General features: G+C 37.1%; 1 protein-coding gene across 1 annotated transcript in view; it reads left to right on the forward strand.

The window, feature by feature from the left end:
• Nucleotides 1-24,015, forward strand: part of LOC309443190 (contactin-3-like) — a gene marked incomplete at its 5' end in the record, with an annotated part of 73,992 nt that overhangs the window by 35,977 nt on the left and 14,000 nt on the right. Inside the window, 7 exons of the mRNA XM_082059930.1 lie at nucleotides 5,684-5,887; nucleotides 6,194-6,296; nucleotides 8,015-8,199; nucleotides 15,949-16,085; nucleotides 18,305-18,434; nucleotides 19,679-19,829; nucleotides 23,042-23,169. Coding sequence (XP_081916056.1) covers nucleotides 5,684-5,887; nucleotides 6,194-6,296; nucleotides 8,015-8,199; nucleotides 15,949-16,085; nucleotides 18,305-18,434; nucleotides 19,679-19,829; nucleotides 23,042-23,169 — 1,038 coding nt within the window. The remainder of the gene's footprint in view (nucleotides 1-5,683; nucleotides 5,888-6,193; nucleotides 6,297-8,014; nucleotides 8,200-15,948; nucleotides 16,086-18,304; nucleotides 18,435-19,678; nucleotides 19,830-23,041; nucleotides 23,170-24,015) is intronic.

The following is a 24,015-nucleotide window of genomic DNA, read 5'->3' on the forward strand; positions in this document are numbered from 1 at the left end:
ATTAAATGTGTGGATTGAAATTGCAAGATATTACATGGGTCTCTCGCACTGCTCTTATTGTTTTGGGTTATTCCATACACGCAAGTTGCATGCCTGATTACCTGCACAGCATGCTGAAAATTGATCTTTTATATTTTATCTACAAAATAATTCACCTTTTATGCCAGAAAGATTAATGGTATACATTAGTTTCAAATCAGAGTGTTTCCATTATACTCTGGAACAAAATTAGTTTCTCGGGGTATATTCTTAACTTTTTGTAGCTGGACTTGGATTCCTATAATGCAATATACATTTTGTATAAACAAAAATATCTTCAGCCAAAAGAAGAAAGTCATTCTATAGAGTCTGGGGAAATTTCAGAAGCATTTCTATGTCTCTAAACTTTTTTCCCCAAGTTGGGAAAATGTTACAACTATTTTAAGCAGATACTCACCTTACTTCTGGTGACCACAATTCAAGCTCTATTATAGAGGTTTATTTTGTAATTTTCATTATTTTTATATACAAAACAGCAAGAAAAAGTAAACTACCAACCTACAGTTTATAGATAGACTGTTCTCTGAAGTGTGACTGCAGCTAAAGACTTTTACATTATTGGTAAAGCTACTTGTACACAAACAACTCAGGATCCCTCTTGGAAATACAGTCTGAGTTTTCTTCTGTTTTTCCTGGCTGCAAATACTTAGGAGAGTTTCTCAGTTTCTGGGCATTTAATGTGCTCAAGAACAGACCCTAAAACTCTGTAATTATGTACAATTTATTTCTAATAAAATTCTCAAGAGTTTATCACTGCCAAAACCATCATTTTGGATAGTGGCACCTGAAGACATAATACCCAGTTTATGTATATGTTAGAGGATCCCATACTGGAGTACATAAACACCTAGTCTTATGCCTATGGTGCATAAGATTTTTATTTGTTAAATGACCTTTAAAATTTGCCGAAACAATGAGAAAGATATGATTTATTTTGTGTCAGACAGAAAGTATTACCTCTTTTTTTTGGTTGGCTGAAGTCCAGCAGCACAAGTGGCCTTGCAGCTGTTTTGCTGGCTTGCCAAAGGGAGGATGGGCTACTCGAGGCAGTGAACTAAGTGAAATAAAGTGGCCGGAGTTTTCCCAAGTGAGAAAGGAAAAGTAGGGAAGGAGGAGTTTGAAGGTGGTACATGTAAGTTAAACTGCATTATATCCCCTGGGGAGACTCACATCCACAGGTACACTGACCTAAACCTATAATAGTGTAATCCTCCAAGGATTAAGCTGCACTGAACTAAGGACAGTTGATGTCTAGGTTAAGAGCATCCTCTGTGAGTTTAATGTACTTTACCTCACACAGATTAATTTCAGATATTTAAGTAACATGTTTGCACTTTCCCGGGGTTCCCATGCAGACAGTGGTTACAGAGCTGTCCTCAGAACTGTTGACAAAGTGACATTTCTGTGTGTGGCTGCCCCACCAAACCACCCCCAATTGCTCCATGTCTCTGCCATGAGAGCTCGCTCATCCAGAGCGATGCTCACCCACAAAGCGAGAGGCTTTTCTCCATTTTCTGTCATTTCTTCACAGTTTGAGCTGAAACCAGGCCAAATGATGAAGTAATTGGTTTCTTTCTTAATTATGGAACCTGTCATTATCCTCTCAAAATCAGTGTTACTTTTCCATTACTTTTAACTCTAAGGTAGATGATTCAAAATAGCTGGTTGTTAGAAATTTCCATGTCTTTAATTGCAGTTTCTGTCATTGCTAAATTTTCTCTGATTACTTTCTTGCAAATGATTTTTTTTAAAGCCATATACCATCCTGTGGGTTAGGCAGAGTGCCAGTTGAGGAGAGAAAATACCAGGATATTCCAGCTTCCTGTTGCATCTTTATTACAGAATGTTGTAAAATCTGAATTAGAGAACTGTATGAATTAATATAGATTTGAGTATCAATGACTGACATGAAACTTCTTTTTTTAAAAAAAAAAAAAAAAACACCACCCTATTGTTATATCACCTCAATATGCTCAAAATCAAGTATTTTCATTTCAGGATTATTTATGGAAACATCTGCTTCACTAATTGAAATCCAGTCAGTTTTGAACATAAGTTTAAATCTGTTTCTGAACAATATTGTTCACATCATTTACTTTTGGCTGTCCTAGAAATCTCATTTAGGTGTGAATTACAGGGCTAGTGCATACATATGAGGTAGAAGTATGGGAGCAGTGGTCCCAAACAAAAGGAACTAGAGATAGTGGGGAATGAAGAGCAGAGATGACCTTCAGAATTTGTGCCTTTAGTGTGTAAAATAAACTTCATGAATTATTATCCTTCTCCTTCCAGTCCTAGGTTTATATGCCCTTTTTTGGTTGTTTTTCTACATGTTTTCTTTGCTGACTTCCTGCATTTGTTTATAGTTTTGGATTCTCACAACTACTGTTAGGTGTTTACAAGAAATAAAATTGCCCTGCTTTCATTCTGTGGTCTCCTACTGATGTGGTGCAGCCTCTCTTAGACAAAATGCATAATGTAATTAAAAGTAATATTTTTAAAGCATGTAAATGGCCTAACTTTGAACTCAATTAAAAACTACTAAATGTGTGGGGCTTACTCCTTGATGTTCCTTTAACTATATTAAACTTTTGTTACATAGGCCCTGATGGTACGTTTCTCAAGGCTCATAGATGGCAAGAAATGACAGTGGCATATATAGAATGATACTGATTTTATTGTTGAATTTAAAAATAATCTAATTTTTTAAATGACAAGCAGTTTTGTGAGCTATTTTTAATGGAACACTTAGATGCACAAAGCACCTAGAGCAGTATGAGCATGCTGAGTATGTTGTGGCTTGTAGACTGTGCAGTAAATAATAATCAAATAATGCAAAATAAAGAGGAGAAGCCAACCAAGATGTAGTAAACCAAGAAAAATTGAGTAATAACTGTGATTTCCAATGCCTTATCCATGTACAGTTGCCAAATAAGGAAAAAAATGCATTGGAAAGCAAAGGCTAAGATCTCCGAGGAAGCCCAGGAGAGACATATTACTTCCATTTATAACAGAAAATCAACTGAAAACTTGTAATTGACAGAAAGGGAGTGAGTTTATGTCCCTTGAGGTGCCCTAGGATCAGCAACAGGCAAATCATGTAAACATAATAAATCACAGAACAAGTTGTTTAATATGATTTTTTTTTTTTTTAAGAACACAGTTTTGTAAAGTACAATAAATATAAAATGAGATATTGGCTGTGGTGCACTGGTAAAGAAACATGGTTTTTAAGAGAGCTCTGTTTTTTAAGAAAGTCAATGAAAATATATGTTGAATGGGAAATTAGGTTTCCAGGAGTGCTTATTCATAGGCTGTTGAAGGAACCAATTAAACTGAAATAAGCTTTGCTTGGCTTTCGTAGTCATAATGGCTGATTTTAAAGAGTTTACTCTTGACTTAACCAAATATAATAGGAATGAAATCAAGCTGCTTATTTTCCTGCAGCATATCCAGATCTGTCCATCCCGTTTGCATGTTTTGAATGTCTTTTTAATTTTTCTTTTTTAGAATAAAATAATATTTTGAACTAAGGAAAACAAGTAACTCAATAAATACCAGAAAGAATGAAGTCTGACTTCCCACACTTGTGTGTCTCGTGGATGTCTTGAGTTTGATATAGAACTGGAAATACAGATTATTTTTTTTCTTACTTTTCCTGAACTGATGCCCAACTTGGTCTACAGCCTTGTAGCCACTCTCTTCATCCAGCCGCTCTGTAGAAATGGAATCATGCATTATTTTCAGGACTCTACCATTTAGCAAGATCATAAAATCTTTGTTTTCAAAGAGGTCATAGTCCCCTTCAGACTCCTCAGGTGTACTCTTTTTTCTTCTACTTTTGTAAATTTATTTTTAATTTCTTTTTCTCTCTGAAGTGGCTGATAGATATTGGATAGTGCCAGAGCACAGCCGGAACGGTGCACAGCTGCCCTCACCACGCTGCACCTCAACAAGCCCTCCCAGTTCAGCAGCCAAACATTGACACCAACCTCTTGGTATTTTTGTTGGAAAATAGGAGAATAACAGTACAGAATATTTTTTTGTTGTTGACTGTATTCTTTGGCTTGTGTGTGAGACTCTTGTGGCACATCTCAAAAGTCTTGCTGAAGTCACGGTAGAGCACAGGGTTTTACTGCACTAACTACTCTGTCTTTTCTTGGTGAATCCTCATTGGCCTTCCTGATCATAAATTAATTACACCTCTCACGCTATGTAGGAAGGAACATATAGAGAAATTCATTGTTTCACCTGAGGAGACACACTGCAAGTCCAGAAGATGCCGGTTTTCAACAATAAACATTTCTAAATATGACAAAAGTTTAACACTTGAGATAAGTCCTGAGACTGTTAATTGTTCATACTCACCAGTCCCACAAAATTATATTAATGAGAGGAGTTTAAATATTGATAGAAGAAAATTAAATGCAATTATGATAGGCCATTTCATTTTATGCCCTTTTTGCATTAGCCAGTCCATAAATATTTTAATAATTTCATTTATTTTATGTATTTTTCATCTGCACAATCTTACCTTGTGTTAAATAGTCCTGTTGGCTGAGCGCTTTTCTGGCTGCATGTTCGTGCTCAACAGTGAGGATTATGAAAATGCCTGCTCTCCATTTCATGACTGCATCCAAATTTACGCACTTTCAAATTAAACCTGTGGAATAATAGATAATCTCCATTTTGTAGGGGCAGTGTAAATGCTACAAGATATTTTAACTTGAAGGCAGGTCAATCAAGCTATAATCGTCTCTAATTAGCACTTGTAGAAGCTGTAATCTTTTTATAAACTTTCAACTGAGTGGCACTTGGGTGAAAAATTATTTCTTGCCTGGAAAACCATTAAAAATGAATTTCCTTTTATTCTGTAGGATATGAATGAGACAAGCACACGGCCTTGCACAGGAAGGGGCTTTTGCCAATTAAAATTGGACACACATAGCTCAGAATGGTGTTCAGAAAAAAACAAATTGTAATGCAGTTTTTGCCAAATCTCTTAGTTTATCTTTTGAATTGTGGTTTTCCTTTCAAGTGACCATAATGAATGGTAGTGAAGGCTACTTTGCCATTACATAAACATTTATTTAAAATCAATTATTTATGGATTTTTGTAGGAAAAAAAAGTAGTTTTGCTGTGTGGTGAGCCCTACCGGGAATTTATACTGCTTTTGACATTCCTTTCACTTGCACATACCTGTGCTGTTTCTATCTGCTGAGTATCTAGCTGAGTTGTTAAGTAGCTACTGAATGAATAGTGTTGCCATGTTAGCAAAGTTTGGTCTCAGTTTTTGCTGTCTCCTACTCTTTCCATGTATATTAAGCCTGGGAAAAAAAAAATAGTAGATCAAAAAATCACCTTTTCATAAAACACTTCGAATTCCTTTCACCTTTGTCTTCTGCTGGAGGAGATATGGCTTTGGTGAAAAAATGGTTGGTTTTGTCTTTCTTTGGTTTGGCTTGTTTCTGGTACTTTTAAATTTGTTTCTTTCCCTCACTGGCTCTCTGGTATTGTTTGTTACATAATGCAACATTATATATAATACAATATTGACTATACAATAATAAATGGGTCTTTGAAGAAAAAAAAAAAGTGAAAAACCCTGCCAAATATGTTTATTTCACTTTTATTACCAATTAGATCTGTCATTTGCTTGGATCTTCAATGAGTATCCATCATTTGTACAAGAGGACAGTCGTCGATTTGTGTCTCAAGAGACCGGTCACCTCTACATAGCCAAAGTCGATCCGTCGGATGTAGGAAATTACACCTGCGTTGTGACCAGCACTGTGACCAACAGCCAGGTTCTTGGGTCGCCAACTCCTCTAGTGCTGCGCACGGATGGTATGACTTCCCTTCTGTATCATCCATAAATAACACATCTAGTCACCAGTGAACATTTCTGCCTCTTACAGTGTAACCTTTCATGCATTCTCAGGATATTCGTTGCTTTATAAGAAGATAAACTATTTTGTGTTGCATGCTTCTCTTCCTCTCCTATATCTGACAGTGGTTTCACTGGGAGGTTTCTGTGCTTGTCTTTCTAAATGGAGTGAGAGGGATTAATTTTGAATTTAATGTGACGTAATGCTAAAGAGAGATAAAAGGCTTTAAAAATTAAAAATTGCCTTTTTCAATTGTCTCATATAGGTGTGATGGGAGAATATGAACCCAAAATAGAAGTGCAGTTTCCTGAGACACTTCCTGCAGCTAAAGGCTCCACTGTGAAGCTGGAATGCTTTGCACTAGGAAAGTAAGTTTTTGACTTCTCCCGTTCTGAAAGTTTAAGCACATTAGGGTTCATCTGCACAAGAGATGAGGAGTTCTGGCAGTTGTTTTGGTTATGTTTTCTGAAGACTGTATTTGAGCATCACAACTATTTCCTTGGAATAAGATAGAAAAGATTCTTGGAGTAATTTTTCATAGAATCATAGAATACCAGGTTGGAAGAGACCCCAAGGATCACCTGTTTTAGCCTTTATTGGCAAAAGTACAGTCTAGACAAGACGGCCCAGCACCCTGTCCAGCTGAATCTTAAAAGTGTGCTATTTTGGGGTATCCACCACTTCTCTGAGTGGATTATTCCAATGACTGTTCTCGTTGTGAAAAATTTCTCTCTTGTGTCCAATCAGAATCTCCTCAGAAGTAACTTGTACCCATTACCCCTTATCTTTTCCATGTGACTCCTTGTAAAAAGGGAGTCTCCTTCTTCTTTGTAGCCACCCTTTAAATACTGGAACATGGTGATGGGGTCTCCTCTTAGCCTTCTTTTCTCAAGGCTGAACAAGCCCAGTTCTCTCAGCCTTTCCTCATGTGGCAGCTTCCCAGTCCTTTGATCATCTTTGTGGCTCTTCTCTGGGCCTTCTCCAGCCTGTCCACATCTTTTTTGTACAGTGGGGACCAAAATTGAACACAGTACTCCAGGTGTGGCCTTGCAAGCACTGAGTAGAGCGGGATAGTGACTTGTCTCTGCTGGTGATGCTCGTGTTGATGCGGCCCAGCATCCCATTGGATTTCTTTGCCACAGAACCATGCTGGTCTCTCACATGGAGCTCACTGTCCACCAGGAGCCCAGGTCCCTTTCCACAGAGCTGCTCCCCAGCCGGGTAGATCCCAGCCTGTGCTGCACTCCTGGTGTATGTTTTTGATTTTGTTCAAAATTAAAATGTGTATGTTGGCAACACAGGAATTTACATTTCATTTCAAATTATCTTGAATAAGATCAGTGCAGTTTTGCATATATCCTTAGCCCTAGCTCTGCTTTCTCTGTGTAGAAGGAACAGTTGTTGAAGTCATGGAGAATTTTGTTTGAATTTTACTGTTAAACATACTTGAAGCTTTCATAATATTGTTCTTCCTTTATAGCTGAAATAAAGATGAAAATGCATTCCACTTTTGAATGATATTTCACACAAAAGTGATACCTTTTCTCTTTCACAAATGATTGGAAAAAGCATTTCTGTAAATGTATTTACTTACCACTTTGCTCTTTATTTCCAGACAGCTTTGTCAGGTGTTTGTAATTTTAAGTGTGAGATTGATAACTTAATCACATGGTATTGCTTTGGTTCCCCAGCTAGGTGAGTGTAACTTTTAAAAGTGCAGAATGAATGGCTATTCTAGGATGAAAATTTCAAAAGACTTGCCTTAATTCTCTTACGATGGAAGTCGCTGGTAAATGTCACCCATCTGTACGGGAGGCCAGTGCTCATTTACAAGAAATTCTACAATCATTTGATATTCACACAGATATTCATTAAAAAATTGGTAGCACATCTAATATCATATGAAACAGAACGGTACATGCAAATCAGTTGCCATAGTGTCTGGCCATCTGTTATGTACAGTATGAAAAACGCTTTTAACTCAAGCTTTTAGTCACTTCCAAATTTTGTTATATACTGAGAATGTAATTTTGACAAACAAGTACTTTAAGCAAAGCTGTTTAAAATGCCATGGTTTTCTTTTTAGCCCTGTGCCTCAGATTAACTGGAGAAGAACTGATGGTCTGCCATTTCCAAGTAAAATAAAGCTGAGGAAATCCAATGGCATGATTGAAATACCTAATTTCCAGCAAGAGGATGCAGGATTATATGAATGTATTACTGAAAATTCCAGAGGAAAAAACATCGCAAGGGGACGTCTCACTTACTATGGTAGGAAACTTTCTTTCTCCCTCTCTCCCACCTTTCTTTACACATGAAATATAAACCACTCTAGGTATTTGGAGGTTTATAGCTTCTGCAGTACCCTCAAGGATTTGTGCTTAAGAATCTGTGGCATCTTAACTGCCCATAGAGAATGAGAACTTCTGCACCAGGTACCACTTGTAATAAATGCCTGGGCTCAAAAAGGTTGCTTAGTGTGGAAAGTGCTTGTACTTATTTTTCTATGATGGAAAGGCTTTTTTTTTAACATGTCTAATTGGTCCATTGGTGAAACCTTAGATTTTCATTCAATTGGATTTATTTGTAGGATCATTTAGGCCTCATATTTAAGGGAAATACAAATTTTGTCTTGTGTTAGGAAAAGATTAGTGGTGGATATTGTCAATCCTTTGCTTTCAAAATTGCCAGTTTTAGTTTAAAATGAGTAAATAAATGAGAGTATATAATCCAGTATAGGAAATGAAATAATGTGAAATTTAATAGCTGGAAAACAGACAGAGTCTCTTGTGCATTTAAGGCTATAGAGTGAAATGAATTGGTGGAGTTTTAAAGCTAGAGTGATTTGCAACAAAATGGTAATTGGCAATTTTTGTTAAAGCCAGATCTCAGCAAATATAATTTTCTTTAGGTAAATTGCAATTTAAAGAGTGTTTCAGACTGTGCTTTGGGTTGCTGTTCCTCATGTAGGAATATTAGAGCAAAGATATTTATTTCTAAAGCTGTATGAAATAGCATAGAGCATAGCTACTGTGCAACTTAGTACAAATGTCCTTTCCATCTTCTACTTCTGTGTGGGAAGCTGCTGTTTACTAGAACTCAGGGAATGCAGCAGTGTGGATTTTAGTCAATGAAAGTTTTAATTTAAGGCACAACAGATTTTATTAGGAGGAAGGAAAAGAGGCTTCTCCCCACCTCAACTTCCAAATGAACAGTTACACTGAATCAATGTCCCATAATTAGAAATGTTTAAGGTTAGGTTACACGAGGAATTTTGAGCAACGTGAATTTTCAGTATACTAGTTGTAATTACAAGTGTTTGAGAAATCCTATGAATAACAGAGGGCAAAAGACCTAAGATGCTTCATCCACCAGGGTCATCTGTCATTCCAAACTTGGCGCTGTGCATTGGATTTTATAAAGTGACTTTTATTAGCTGCTTGAAAAGTTTCAAACAAGTTGTAGTTTGTTTAGCAGTTTGGCTCAGTAGTCCTATTCCAGTTTTACATCAGAGCAGTTGTGAGACACATCAATGTAAACTACTTACAAAGTAGAGTAGATTTGTTCCTTAGTCCTTGTAATGTAATTGTGACAGTGAGCAATCTTGAGATATTTGACCCGCTTCCCACATTTTGTTTTGCTCATTAAAGGACACAGAGCTGAAACAAAGGATGTTGCTAGTCAATAAAAGCAAGTTGCAATTTTGGGACAAGTAAATCAGTGTGAACATTTTCATTAGAAATCCAGAAAGGGATTTGAACCCTGAGATAGGGTTCATGTTCCAGTATAAACGTCTGCCCATATTAGATTCATCCCTCATATGGGTGTTTATCCTAAAAAGAATAATGAGACCTGTAATGGCATTAATGGCACTCCAACTGTTTCATTTCATTTGTTCTGCTTAATGAAATCCATACTACAGAATTAAGTTGATTTAAGTAATCTTTCCTATTTTGTTACTTGCTTTGTTGTTGCTAATAGAGTGCCAACAAGTCTGTGTTCAGGATAGGATCATTTTAACGCTTTTTGATAATTTGAAGGATTTTAAATCTGCTTGTAGATTAATAATGTTCTATAACTGAAGATAATATCTTATGATGGATTGCCACTGTATCTGGTAACAAAGCTCAGAAATCTCTCTGGTAAAGAAACCTAACCATATGCCACTCAGTCTTCCATTGAAAGATCAATATTTAAGGAACTTGTTCTAAAAGCAGATGAGGATTTGGGGGAAATTAATGCAATATACTGAAGACTTGGAATAAAAAACATCCATCTGCCAGAAGGTACCAACTCTGGCAAAGATGACTCAAGTCTATGTGGTAATGTTAGTGGATGTCGACTGCTGTTAAGACATTTTATTAGTAGAAGTGAAAGACGTGAAAAAGATACAAATGAATGAATTTGGTTTTATTTCAACAGTAAAAACATTTGTTTTTTCTGCTTGAACAAAGCACATTTCTGGCTTGCCCAAGAAAGAGTATAAGAAGAATTGGGGTTAACATTTTCCAAGTAGTCTTAGTGAAATAAGTGAAAAAATAAATCCCTTCAGGGGAAAAAAAATAAAGTTTTTCCATTTGACTGAAAAATAGAAGGTTTTCCTTTCTTTGCAGATTTTAAAGATTCTTTCTAAATGAAACATAAAGCTAGTCCTAAGCAAAAGTTTGAAGCATTTCATTGCTTTGCTATGAAGCAAAACACTCTTATTCTCCTGACTTGTTCTATGTGCTGGAACTGTTAAAATTTGAATTCTGAAAATTGGGTTTTTCAGTGCATCAGTGGTTTGATTTAAAAAAAACCAAAGTTTTCTGTTGCTATCCTGTGTCTTCTTGCAATAATGAATTATAGTCTTGAAACCACAAAGCACTTGAACGTAGGCTCAACTTCAATCATATCCATAGTAATTTTCTCAAGAATGCTTATAAATTTTGTTTAGAAATTCTGTGCACATCTGTAACTTCCTTTATGGAAATGTCTGTTTTTTTCTAATTTCATTGTATGTTTTAAATACAAGTCTCAACCCTTAGTTGATGTTGATAATTAAAACAGTCTAAACCAGATATTTTGGGTTCTTTCATAACATTACTAACAGACGTCCTTTTTTTTTCATGAAGGATTTTATCAAGAAAAGCCCAACATCAGATGTTCAGTTTTTTGTCCTTTATACTGTTCCAACATTTGTTTAATGACAGTTTTCTCCTCAGGGGATTTCAGAATGTGCTAAAAATAGGACAAGATTATCTAACTTTGATTTAATATAAAACCTGAATATATAAATGATTTGCTTTCGCTTTATTAGTATATTTGTTCGTCATCACTATTAGCCTTTTCCATAAAGAGATAATAGAAGAAGAAAGAATCCATGGAGACATTTCATGGCATGGAAAAATTAGAAAATATGAAAAAATTACATTTTTGTATTTTAAGATGCAATTAAACATGTTACATAGTAGGGATACGTAAAGTAATTAATTTAAAGTATAATTGAAGAAAAAGAATCTTAATTAGCACATGCTGATTTAATGGAACTCATACTTGGCAGTATTGAGGTAAAATGTTTAACAGGGAGAAAAAATTTTGCTGTTGTTCTCCTTTTGCATTGATGATCTGCAACAGCAAACCAAACCCCCAAGTAATACATAGACTTTACATATTTTTTTTAGTATAGAAAAAAATACTCGTATATTTTGTTAATTACTTTGGTAATAATGTACCACCAAAATTATATTGAAACTGCATCATTAATATATATGGAAGAGCTTCACTGTTGAAAGCTTTTGTCTCATAGCCTCACTCCATCTTGTTCATAGAGATGTCTTCAAAACATGAACTACAAAACTACAAATGACTAAACAATATCAAGGAATTGCTGAGTTTGATTGACCTGGAGTTTAATTGTCGATGCTGTCTGATGGTTTATTTGCCTCGCTACAGAGAGAAATTGTTCATCTTTTTTACATACTAAAACTTTCCCCAAAGTCACGTGGAGTTTTGAGATAAAATAAGGTGCATCACTGCTGTAGGCATCAGTATGAGTGTCATAGCCTGACTTTCAGATGGACTACCTAGAAAAATGAAGGTTACATTTCTGGTTGATTTTTTTCCCAGTATGCTTCATAGCTGCTTTCTCTTGGATTGTGGAAGGTTTCTTTTGACTCTGATTTATTGCCCAACTGCTGAGCTATCCGAAGGTATTTTCAAAGGAGATTTCCAGTCTGGCTTTCTGACTGTAAATTTCAAAGTAAAGATTTGTGTATAAAAAGACTGCATCTTCTGTGCAAGCCCCAATTAGGGACCGTTATGGAGGAGCTTCCCGTAGCCTTCTGCCTGCAAGTAGAGCCATGGCAGACCCCAGTCTTCTCCAGGAGAGTGCAGTTTTTAGACCAAAGTCATGGGCCTGAAGCTCTGCTTTTCCTTCATGGTATTCCTATAGCTTACAGAATTAGGAGATTTTTATCAGTCTCCTACTCTGAAGGAAATCGTATCTAAAAATAGGTGTTGACATGCATCGTGCATGGTACCCCAGAAATTACTTACAAATTGGATCTCAGCTTCTGAAAAGTGTCAGCTTCTTTAGCCATTGCTTCCAAGAGCTTCGTTGCAGTCACACATTGCTGTTGGTCTACATTCACGTCAAATCCCAGAGCAGTCATCGTAAAGGGTTTCTTAAAAATCTTAAAAAATGGTTCTTGCTTTTCTTATGGCTCACAGGGATGCCCTAGAGTGTAGTAAAGCGACAGTTGTTTTCTTCAGGAAGACCTACTTGGACTAATTAGCTGGAAGAAAAGGGTGATCGTAGCCACCAAGAAAAACATGACTGAGTCTTCTCACTTGGATAGGTTTTATGAAGTTATGCACTTGTATCACTTCTTGCCTGTGGGACCATGAGTACTGCAAGGAATATTTTAGGCAAAAACAAAATAGTCTGCTGCTTTTCTAAGTGACGGACCATGAGGCTGATGGCTAACCTTCTTCAGAAACTCAGTTGGCTGCAAGTATTTAGTCCCAAGGGAACTTTATATGAATCTTTCATGAAGATATTAATACTACCAGACAATACAAATTGCCATCACAGTCTCAAACCCTGCACTACAAACTCTATTAAATTAACTTCCCACCTCTCAACTTACAGGACATTGTATTTTTTTCATCACAATTGAGGTATGTTGCCTATTTGTCTGTTCCTTGCTTAGGGAGGAAGGAGTGGTCTCTCCTTGGGAAGACCTAACTAATACTCCGAGCCAGTGCAGTAGCTTCTTCAGAGAATGAGGCTTTGTTACTAATTCATTAGTCTTCCTTCAAGAGCACAGATGTGGCAGTGGTGGTGTAATCAGATGTTCTAAACACATCATTTGTCTCACGTTGATTAGACTTCAAGAGGAATAAAGCCAATGTACAAAATCATTTAGGTACAGTCAAGCAGAGCTCAATAAAAAGGGTATGTTGGGCTCTGAAAGTCGTGCTTATCTGTTGAGAGGATATATAGATCTACTGATAACATGACCTTCTATCTAGTTTTCTCAGCTGGTGCAATGTGGACACCTTCAACTTGGCCAAAAGTCAAGAGTATTCAGTGGAATATTCTGAGCTGGAATTTCCCCAGTTTAGCTGCCTTTTCAATTTTGAGCTGGTTAGTTGAATTGTTCTTCTCAAACAGTTTCTAATACTTTTACACCTACTTTTAAAGACTTCCAGATATGGCAGATTGAAGAGGATATTTTTCTTTCTGCTGAATTCTTTCTTCAGTAATTTGAAGAGAAAAAGAGCCTTCCTCAAGAAAATGACTAAAGTCTACATCAGCACGCTGTTGCAAATGAACAAGCATCATAAATTTCCCACATTGTGGCTGAGGAAGCTCTTTCTGTTTGTTTCTGGTTTGAGTGCTTGTCTTCCTCCCACAATTTCCAAAATGACCCAGTTTGTCATATCTACTGTGGAGACTTGGGAAACCCTCCAATGGAGACCTGAAGAGCCCTAAAAATGAAGATTTATGGTGTAGACAATGTTTTTCTTATTAATGGAATTGAATCTAAGATCTTGAACTTGAGAATAGACTATATTTAACTTACTTGCAAGTGGAGTTACGCAGCAGATGTGAAATATTACACATGTATGGATCTATCAGTAATCCAAGCACTGTTGCTTGTTGCATAAATAGGTATGCAAAGTGCAGGAGGTGCCGACGTGGAGTCCTGAGCTTCCATCCCCTTGACACATGTGGGGCAAATATGCCAGACGACAATGTCAGATAAAGCAGTGACTCTTTCTTGAACTCCAGTATTGTAACATTAACTTTTCTTTAACTAACTGACGTTAATATCAGTAAAATAGTACATTTGTCTGACAATCAGGTTTTCCTGTCTTTTAGAGCTGACCTTGATAGTGTAAAAATGATATCATTCCCAAATCAGCGAGAGGCATTAATCCTCATGGGGTATAAGGGATGTGCAACACAAAAGAAATAACAGGGGGTTTCACTGTAAGCAAATATTGGGTGAATTCTAAAACCTCTAAAGTTAGTATCTCAGTGAATATGTTTTAATAAGTTCTTCTGTGAGAAGTCAATTGTAAGCATATATCTATCACTCATAAATAATATTAATCCTTGTCATAAAAGTATGGCACTGTACATGATCATGTTGAGATGTTATGGCTGTATTGCAGAATATATGATGGAGAGAAAATTTGTATGCTAGAAAAGAATTAATCTTTTAAAATGAAATTAATACCAAATCTCATCCAAACATTGGTCTGCTGGTCTTGTGCCTATGGCAATAGAACAGGTTCAGCTCTCAACTCCCCTTGAGGCCATAGGCAAGTCATTAATTTCCCTGGTCTGAATTAATTGCGGATGTAACTCCATTGTAGAGGGAAGTTCAGTGGGAATTAATCTGACCTTCTGTGCTTCCAAAACTCATCTATTAAATAATAATATTTTTCTGTATCACCAGGGACCTTTTTTTTCCTAGTTGTTTTGATATGAGACTATTATGAGTTTCCTAAATTATCAGTTTAGGAAAATCTTTAATCAAATTGACTCTGGAAAATTCCTTTGCCCTTAGCTATATATTTGCAGCCAAGTTTCATCCTGCTTTTTATCAGTTTTCTCTGTATGCGATGTTTAAAATATATATTTTGTTGGAAAAATACCATATCTTGGGATCATAAAATTTGTAGTAAATTGAACAAATTTGAAGAAAATTAAGACAAACTAGCTTTAAAACAGTGTTTTGCTGTTGTGTGAAATAGCACTAAAGGAATAAACTGCTGTTGTCTTTCATGCAGTGATGTTTATTTGCCAAGTGGGCTTTTTAAAAAAAAACAAAACAAAACAACATGAAATCTGTAACAGATACTTTGGACTCTATCTTTACACTTTTAATTGTATTTTAGGTAATTCTTCAGGTTGTATGTTATGAATACATCAATTAAAAAAAACTAGTCTTGTGGACATTTTTAAGGTCATGTTCTGGTTTGCATCACTCAAATGCTGTGTTAATACTAATGCTTTCAAAAACAGTCTCGTATATCAATGTATGCATCCCGTTAAGTACCGACTAGCATTAGGAAACAATTCAAATGGTATTTAGAACAAAGGCTGAAATGCCGTTAAATCTTTTTTAGGACTTAGAGGATTCTCTTCGGTATTAATTTGATGATTTAGCTACCTCAATTATTTAATTCCAATATTACCACTAATTTCTTTTTCTTATATTTACCTCAGTTTCAAAGTTGTGTTGTTTAATCATTAGTGATTTTAATATTGGTTTCACTAGTTCAGCTTTAGTAATCTCTAATCTCAATTTTCTTTTGGTTTACTGCTTGTAATAAAAATGTATAAAAGGACGAATGAGTAATTTCTTTCATTAGGTGACGTGAAGCAGAACCAGAGAGAATCTCTGGTGGTACAAACCAGTCCATGCAGAAAACTGATGAGTGCTGGGCAAATTAACCCTTTGATTCTCATATGAAACAATAACTCATTATGGTCTTTGTTGCTGATGTGTATTTCATCTGCAGCAAAACCTCACTGGATCCAGACGATAAAAGATACTGAAGTTGCTGTAGAGGACACCTTATACTGGGATTGCAGAGCAAGTGGAAAGCCTAAACCATCGTATCGATGGGTGAAGAATGGAGAGCAGTTGTCAGTAGAGGTAACATTCTGCTTTGAAAACACGATACTGTGTAAAATTAACAGTACTTCACATAAGTATGAGAATTCACAAAAGTCCGTTTAGTTAGTCAAGAGAAATATTTGATACTTATTTTTGTATGTTTGTCAGATGGAAACTTCAAAAGCGGTAATGCCAGAAACACAAGGACAAATTATGTTGCACAAAAATATCCTAGCTGAAAGGAGATTTAGAAGCAATGATAGAACCATAGAAATTGCTATGTGTGGAAAGGCTGGAGAAGGCAGTTTAGTTAAAGTTATACATTAAGAAACATAAATGACAGATAGAAAACTTAATTCCTATTGGCATTTCATTAAAGGTAATAAGAAAACATATTCAAGCTTCTTGATGGAAAAAAGACAAAAATGCTAAAAATTCCTAGATCACCAGTACTTGATGCTTAGAACGAAATATAAACAGTAATGTAACGTAAGTATTTGCTTTAACACAATTGTTAAAGTAAATTAGTGGAAAGTAATGCAGTAGGTGACAGGGAAAAGACTTTGTACTGAGGAGATGAAATCTCCCAGATCAGAAACATGGAAAAGCATCAGATACTCATATTGATCTTAATTCTCACTGCTTCATTGGGAAAACTGCCCAGTTCAGGTAATCAGGAATATAAAGTATGGGCACTATCCCATTGCAGGAAGGTATTTTGCCCTTGGCCAATGTGTTGTGTTTAACATCACGGTTGAAGAAGAAAGAGCAACTGTTCAGGTGAATTCAGTGGATAGCTATGAAAAATGATCTAAGCACTGTAAAATGTTTCTTACTGTTCAGAGTGCTGTAGTTATACGCTCACTAAAAGGAATGGCAGTGTTTTGTGGACAGGTTAAGTGAGGGAGTACAAAATCTCATCTCAGTGATTTAAGAGCATTGTTACCATATCACACGATGTCACTAAAGTAGTGCGCTTTTTTATGTCAGTAAGTGCAAAAATACCTTCTCATTTGATCTTCCTTTTTCTCCACTTATGAGCGTTGGTGTCCTGCCTTTTGGCATGGTGTGAGGGTATAAGCACGACTTACTCTAGAAATATTTAAGGGCTCTAATCTATAGGACTAACTCTTTGAAAGCAGGCACTGAGGACACATCGGGAGTTCTCTGTGTATCGTCACCAGTTGTCGTGAGCTCCTTTACTGCAATAATCTTTCTTCATGGTGGGTCTTCCACAAAAATCTCTTGCTGGGGTTCTTCAGCTTAGGTCCCCTTCTCCTTAAACAAATTTCTTGTAAGGCAGAGTATGAAGAGCAGTTTGGGATACTAGAGGAAGGACCAAGACGTGGCAGCTTAGGTTTGTTCCTCCTTGGGACTGGTTTTGTCCTTGGTCTAACTGACTGAGCACCTTGCAATAAACTGGGAGGGAACCTGTCAAGGAAGGAGCTGAGCTGGGCTGTCCTGGCTGCCCACAGGTGCCTGGAGTCACCTACAGTGGGGACAACTGTGAATACATGCCCTTAAAAAAAGGCAGAGTGAGTACCTTTGCCTCAGGGCTGGCGACCCACATCTAGATTAAAAAAAAAAATCAGAAAATGTTATTGAGTGTAGTTTGTTTTTTTGTTTCTCATTGTTTCTCTGGTTTTCCCAAAAGGAAAAGCTCCTTTGGTTTTGTCATTAGGTCTTTTTCTCACCTGTTCCTGCCACTTCATCCTTCAAATGAGTCACTTCTTACAGTGATACATGTAGTTTTCCAAGAATAAGCAAGATGAGAAGATTCCTATGCTTCAGTAGCTTTCTCGACTCTAAGGCACTTAAATATGTGTCTTCTGTTTAATGACTGTTGGAAGTTTTTCTGCATAGCATTACAGAGATCTCATTAGCAAATGGCATGTGTGAAATCTCTAAATAGTATGAAATGCCAGTGCCATCTGTATAGTTTGGATACTGTGGTCTGTCATGAGGAACCTAATGTGATTTTGCCCATATTTGTGTGGAAATACAAATGTATTTGAGATTGCAGAGCCTCTGTGAAACTGAGCAAGTTTGAAGAATTGATTTCATACACTGTGTTGCCAACTCTCCTTATCTGAGCACTGATGCCATACCATGTCACTTATTTTAGAACTGTTGTAATGGTTACACTGTTACATTTGCCCCATTTATTGTATTTATACTGTCCTACTTATACTTCTTACTTATTTTAAATTTTTCACAGGAAATATATCATCAATAAAGATATTTTTCTTAATATTCAGGGAAGGATCCAAATTGAAAATGGTGCACTTACAATATCAAATCTAAATCTGACAGATTCTGGCAGATACCAGTGCATAGCTGAAAATAAACATGGTGTCATCTATTCGAGTGCAGAGCTCAGAGTTGTAGGTAAGATTTTCCTTTTTCACTAAAACACAAACCTCAGTCTCCTTCCTCACACACCCGCCACCTGCCTTGTATTCCACCTTGTTGTGATGTCAAATTTAACTCCCTCAGATGCTGTCACCGAAACAAACGTTTTTGTCAACCTAATATCTTTTTATCTGTCGTGCTGAGAGGTTGACTCATCTGCTTCCAGCAGATTTGTAGACCAATCACTCATTGCTGTAAAACAGAACACAGCTAAATTATTAATGAGGGGAAGAGCGGAGATGGTAGCTTGGACACAGGCCTGGAGATTAGAACCTCCCATGTGGTCTGGAGGCGGCACTGGCTCCGCGCTTCTGCGCTCACCTTCTGCACCGCGGCTCCAGCGTTCCAGGGGACCAACACCACTGAAAAGCAATGGGCTGCTCTTGTGTACAGCCTTTCCTGATCGAGGGGACAAGGGCTTGTCATTCAGTCATTCAAACAGTGTGTGCGTGAGTCTGAAATAGCGACAACCATTTGTTTGAGCGAAACACTGAACTTTTGGCTGCTTTATGCACTCAAACGCTTGTGTGATTTCTGCCGCCAACACAGACAGATTTCAAACTAAGCCTGTAAGAGCAGTGTGTTCGGGGGACGTAAGTTATTTTCTTTCTGTTGGTAAAGTTCCAGACAATCAGCAGACTGCTCTTTCAGCCTTGATCTCCTAAAATACTGAATTCTTCTCAAAGTTCAGTGCTAGTATGGATAGAAGCCATGTGCCTTTTCTAAACTGTTACCTAATGCAAACCGTACCCATTCAGAATGAGCTGTGCTGTAATTTTATGTCATCTGACATACCTGATCTGACATAGCACTCTCACACAAAACTGGAATCCAACCAGTTCCTTGAGTTTTAATGAACTGCTGGTGTTTGCTACCCTCCCTGGACTTAGACGAGTCACGTACGCTCATGTTCAGCAAAGCGTAAGGTTAGGCATGGGCTTAACGCTTGTTGGGTTCAGTGAGCTTCAGCTCATGTGAAGTCAGTGTGATCTTCTGGGCATGCCTCGTTAGGTGACCACTGCACAACCGAGATCTTTCTTTTTATACCAGTATAAGGAGGAGAAACATATCATTGTCTACTGGAAGATCCATTTGCACTATCTAATTAATGTTTTTAATGAAGTTTGGAATCTGAGAAGTGTCATGTAAGTGCTAAATAGTAGTATCACTAATGTAAAGAAAGGTGCTTTGTTTCACTGTTACTATCCCTTCTGTTATAGCATCTGCTCCAGATTTTTCCAAGAATCCAATGAAGAAACTGATCCAGGTTCAAATAGGCAGCACAGTTGACTTTGAATGTAAACCCAAAGCTTCTCCTAAGGCCAAATGCTCCTGGAAGAAGGGAGGTGAGCAGCTACACGAAAATGAAAGGTATCAAGTTACATTGGTTTATTTGTTTTAATTTTACAAAAAGCTTATTTATGTATTTTTATGCAGTAGTGTTATCTGTAGATCGCAATAGCTGTAAAGTTTCTGTCTAGCTGGCGGCGTTGTTTGGTTGTTTTGTAATTGTTACTGTATCTGAGCACTGAGACTACATGCATATTGCTTTCTTTAAGGTCAAAGGTCAGAGTTCATTTTCCATTTAATACAGAGTTTCCCCTGACTTAGAGAGAATTAGGAAACACAATATTTTTCATGGGTTCAGGTGTTTGGTAGATTAGGCATCTGTCATTCTAGAGCTTGACACGGTACCACAGTCTCACTGGCTGCATGCCTGCAAGCAAGCAAGCAAAATCTCATTCAAAATAAGCCTAGTTGTTTTTTTTTTAATACATGAAACCTCCCATCACCTTGAAATGACATAATATCATATTGATAAATAAGTCTGTAACACAGAGCCACGACATTCTCTAAAACGCATGTGAAACCTGCTGCTTTTTGATCATTGTCACTTGTTCTTATTTTTATGGTTCACTTTTGTAAAGCTCATACATAAATTCGTAACACCTGATATTTGCCATTTAGGAAAAATCCTACTTTTTTGCCCCCATACTAAAAAGGCAGGCAAGAAGAATCATATCCTTCATGCCTGTCCCTTGGAGCTGCCTGTCATCAGCCTTCAGATAACCTGTGTAGGTTTGATTCGTGATAGTCAAAGCTACCAGGAATGCCTGGACCTTGGAAGACCCCACACATGTCCAGGAGAAGAGCGTTGCAGACACGACTCGTGCTTTGCTTTGTGAGGTTTCTGTCTGGGAGAGGCATCAGGTCTGGTCTTAATGGTTGCTTTGGATTGCCCTTCAAAAGCAGTGCCCACCAGTTTCATTTGTGGTGATGGTGTCAGGCTAAAGAAAGTGACATTCGGTTTCTGAAAATGTATTGAGCATATATGATGCTGCCTGCTTAGAACATAAATTATGGCTTTTAGTTCTGCAAAGTGCAGGTATTTCTAAAATATGGCCCAACGTGTCTCCTACTGTATTTTTGACAGCACACTGTAAATGGCTTTACAGAGGAAACATCATAACAAGCCAATAATCCTGAATTAATCTAAATGAAGGCCTTCAGAGAAAAGCAGAAATGTGATTCTTTGCAGAAAGCACTGGAGTTCATTACTGTCTGCTATGAATAATTGCAATTCATTAATTTCTTGCAGTTCTACAATTGTTGCAATTCAGGAAAGGGTTTCCAATTAACAGTACAGTTTTCAACTATTAACTGCATTTCTAGTGGAGCAGTCTGTTGGGGAGGTGTCTTTTTTAATTGCGGAAACAAAGAGGAATGAGTTCCCAAAAGGGGTAACGCTGGATACAGAGGTCCAGCTTGCTCTTTACCTAGGAGAAGTAGGGGACGCAGAATGAGCTTAATTACATTTGGAGCTCAAAGCTGCGGTAGGGTTCAGGCTCACAGAGTGCTCCGTAGGAGAGACAGAGCCTCAGACTCCCCTTCTTTACAATTGCTCTTTGCTTGTAAAGAGCGAGCGGGGACTTCAGAGTGCACAGCAAGTGATTTTGTCCCCATGAGTCAGTTCCTGCAAGGGAATAGCTCTTGCACTGTATCGCATAAATACATGTATAGTTTCCCAAATCTGTTTGCCCTTGCGTTGTTAAAATCATATTCTTGTTGGTTTTGGTAGGTCTGCTTGTGGTGTAGTGGAGTTATTCAGCCTGTTTAGGGAACAGAAACAATGTAATCTTTTATTTTTCACCTAAACATACACAAATGTTGGAGCCTGTCATCTTCTAAGGACACACCAGCACACTCCACCAGCACTCTGGTAGAGACACCCTGGTTAGAACATGCGCGTTTGGGCTGTACCTGAACTGGAAAGGCTTTCTGGAAGGCTTAGAGACCAAACATGGCTTAGCACGAGGGTTTTTTATGTCATCTATAAAAGTGAAATGTCACACAAGATGCAACAACATGGATAGAATTGATAAATGTTAAGAAAACTCCCTTTTGAATTATAAAAATAAAGCACAAGTACGCCATTATTTAGATGCATTCCTAGTATTTTGTCGTAAGAGAACGTATGTTTCACTGGAGGTAATGACCGCATTACTTTAGTAAAGCCTGAAAAATTTTCATTTTGATGGCACTGTTGCTTGTATTCTTAATTTATTTTTAAACACTTCTGCGTTTTCAGTATGTAGAAGATTTGGATAATGACTCAGTAAATTTTAATTAAATGAGCTGAATATAATATGTCTTGTGGAGGGAAGAAAATATAATTCAAAATGGATTCATGGGCTCTGGACTGAGAAATCACTCAACGTTGAAGAATGCAATCTTGCTTCTTGTTAGTTTTGCGAAGTATGTGATTTTTTTTTTTAAGAATATCTTGAATAAAGAGAGCTACATGGTGAAAAGCAGTGGAATACAGAGAGAATTGAAGGCATAGGGTCACTGTAGAACATGCAGAAGGAAAGACATAAAATGGGAACTAAATTATTTGGACACTGAAGGAAGAAATGCTTCCCACCAGAATGCAGTTTTGGACCTTTGAAATAAATATTTTGGGGTGATGTAATGAGGAAAATAATGTAGAATTTCCACAAAGTATTTCTCTACCATGTCTGCAGGTCACTACTGCTCAGCATTGCTGAGAAACTGAGATGAAAGTCTGCAAAAGTGAGACGTCTCAGTTCGCTTTCTAAACAAAGACCAAGTTGATATGTACATGGGCTAAATCCTGCTTTACAGAGTCAGTTTTGCAAATGACCTATTGACTTCAATGCTTATGGAAGATCCCATTGCATCTTCATAAGAATGTTAGACAGTTATTTCAAAGTTATGATGCAAGAGCACACAAGGTAAACAACATAAGACAGTTGAAAATTATTCTAGATTCAACTGGTGCAGCTGGAAAATTTGGAGTCAATGTGAGATTTTTCTTTCACACACACAAACATACCTATGCACATATATCTTACAACATTGGTTCTACTGGTGTCCAAAATGGCGAGTAATACATCGATGGGTTCAAATTTGTTGTATATTGTCAGTGTATGGTTGAAAATTTTTCAAACACTAGGTTGGTAATTGATGCAGCTTGATACTTCTGAGATAACCGTGTAAGTATTAAAGCATTTTGTCTACAAAACAGTGCTGCAACTTTTAAAATATCTCCATTTTTTTAGGATCACGTTATTAAAGGATGGAGGATTAAGAATAGCCAATGTGACCAAAGCTGATGCTGGAAGCTACACATGCCTGGCAACAAACCAGTTTGGAACAGCCAGTGGCTCAACAAACTTAATAGTCACAGGTAGGTGAGCTGGAATGGGGTCATCTGTGAGGTGATGGAAATTGAATTGCAAACTCTGCAACACAAGTCTGCAACCATGTGGAGTCTGAGTTTGCTTATTGAAAAATACTAAATGTGGTAGAGAGTAAAGATTGTGAGAACTTATGTATTTAACAATATATAAATGGATATTTGTTACAGATCTTTTATTGGTTGAGAGGAAAGAAACTGAGGGTTTGCTCTCTTTGATCAAGATACTCCTCCAGTATGAGGGAGTTCTGAACACTTTCCTTCCCTCTCTCGTTTATTTAAATACTACACAATGCAATTATGCTTTTTTTTTTTCGAATTTCTGGGGAAAAAAAAAATCATGGCAATTAGAAAAAATATTGGGAGTAATTTTAAATTCCAATCCACATCTGTTTAGCCCTAAAGAACTAGATGCTGTTTGCTTATGGAAAAAGATGTAGCAGAAACTCCAGCTGCAGGCGCCCTCAGGGACTCCATGAGCAGTAAAGTCTAAAGTCTTTCAAAAGCAAATTGTATACGTAAGTGCTGCTAAAAGGGTTCTTGCCTTTTCCTCTATGTCATTCATTCGTAGCTGCTGTCTGAGATACTGGATTAATGGGACAAGTGGTCTGTGAAGTTTAGGTGAAGACTGTGTTTTCTCATGATGTTCTTTTTTTTTAAGATTGGAATATCAGAAAGATTTTCCAAACTCAGATTTCTCTAATATCCTACTGCATCACATATTCTATATATTTCATATATTCAAACAGAATTCACAGCTTTGCATTTTCAGTCTGTGCTCCTAAATGATTCATGTCCCCACAAATAATAGAATTAGATACAAAGGATTTCTACAAG

Source organism: Streptopelia decaocto, assembly GCF_964273445.1.
Source record: "Streptopelia decaocto genome assembly, chromosome: 8".
NCBI classification, from domain to species: Eukaryota; Metazoa; Chordata; class Aves; order Columbiformes; family Columbidae; genus Streptopelia; species Streptopelia decaocto.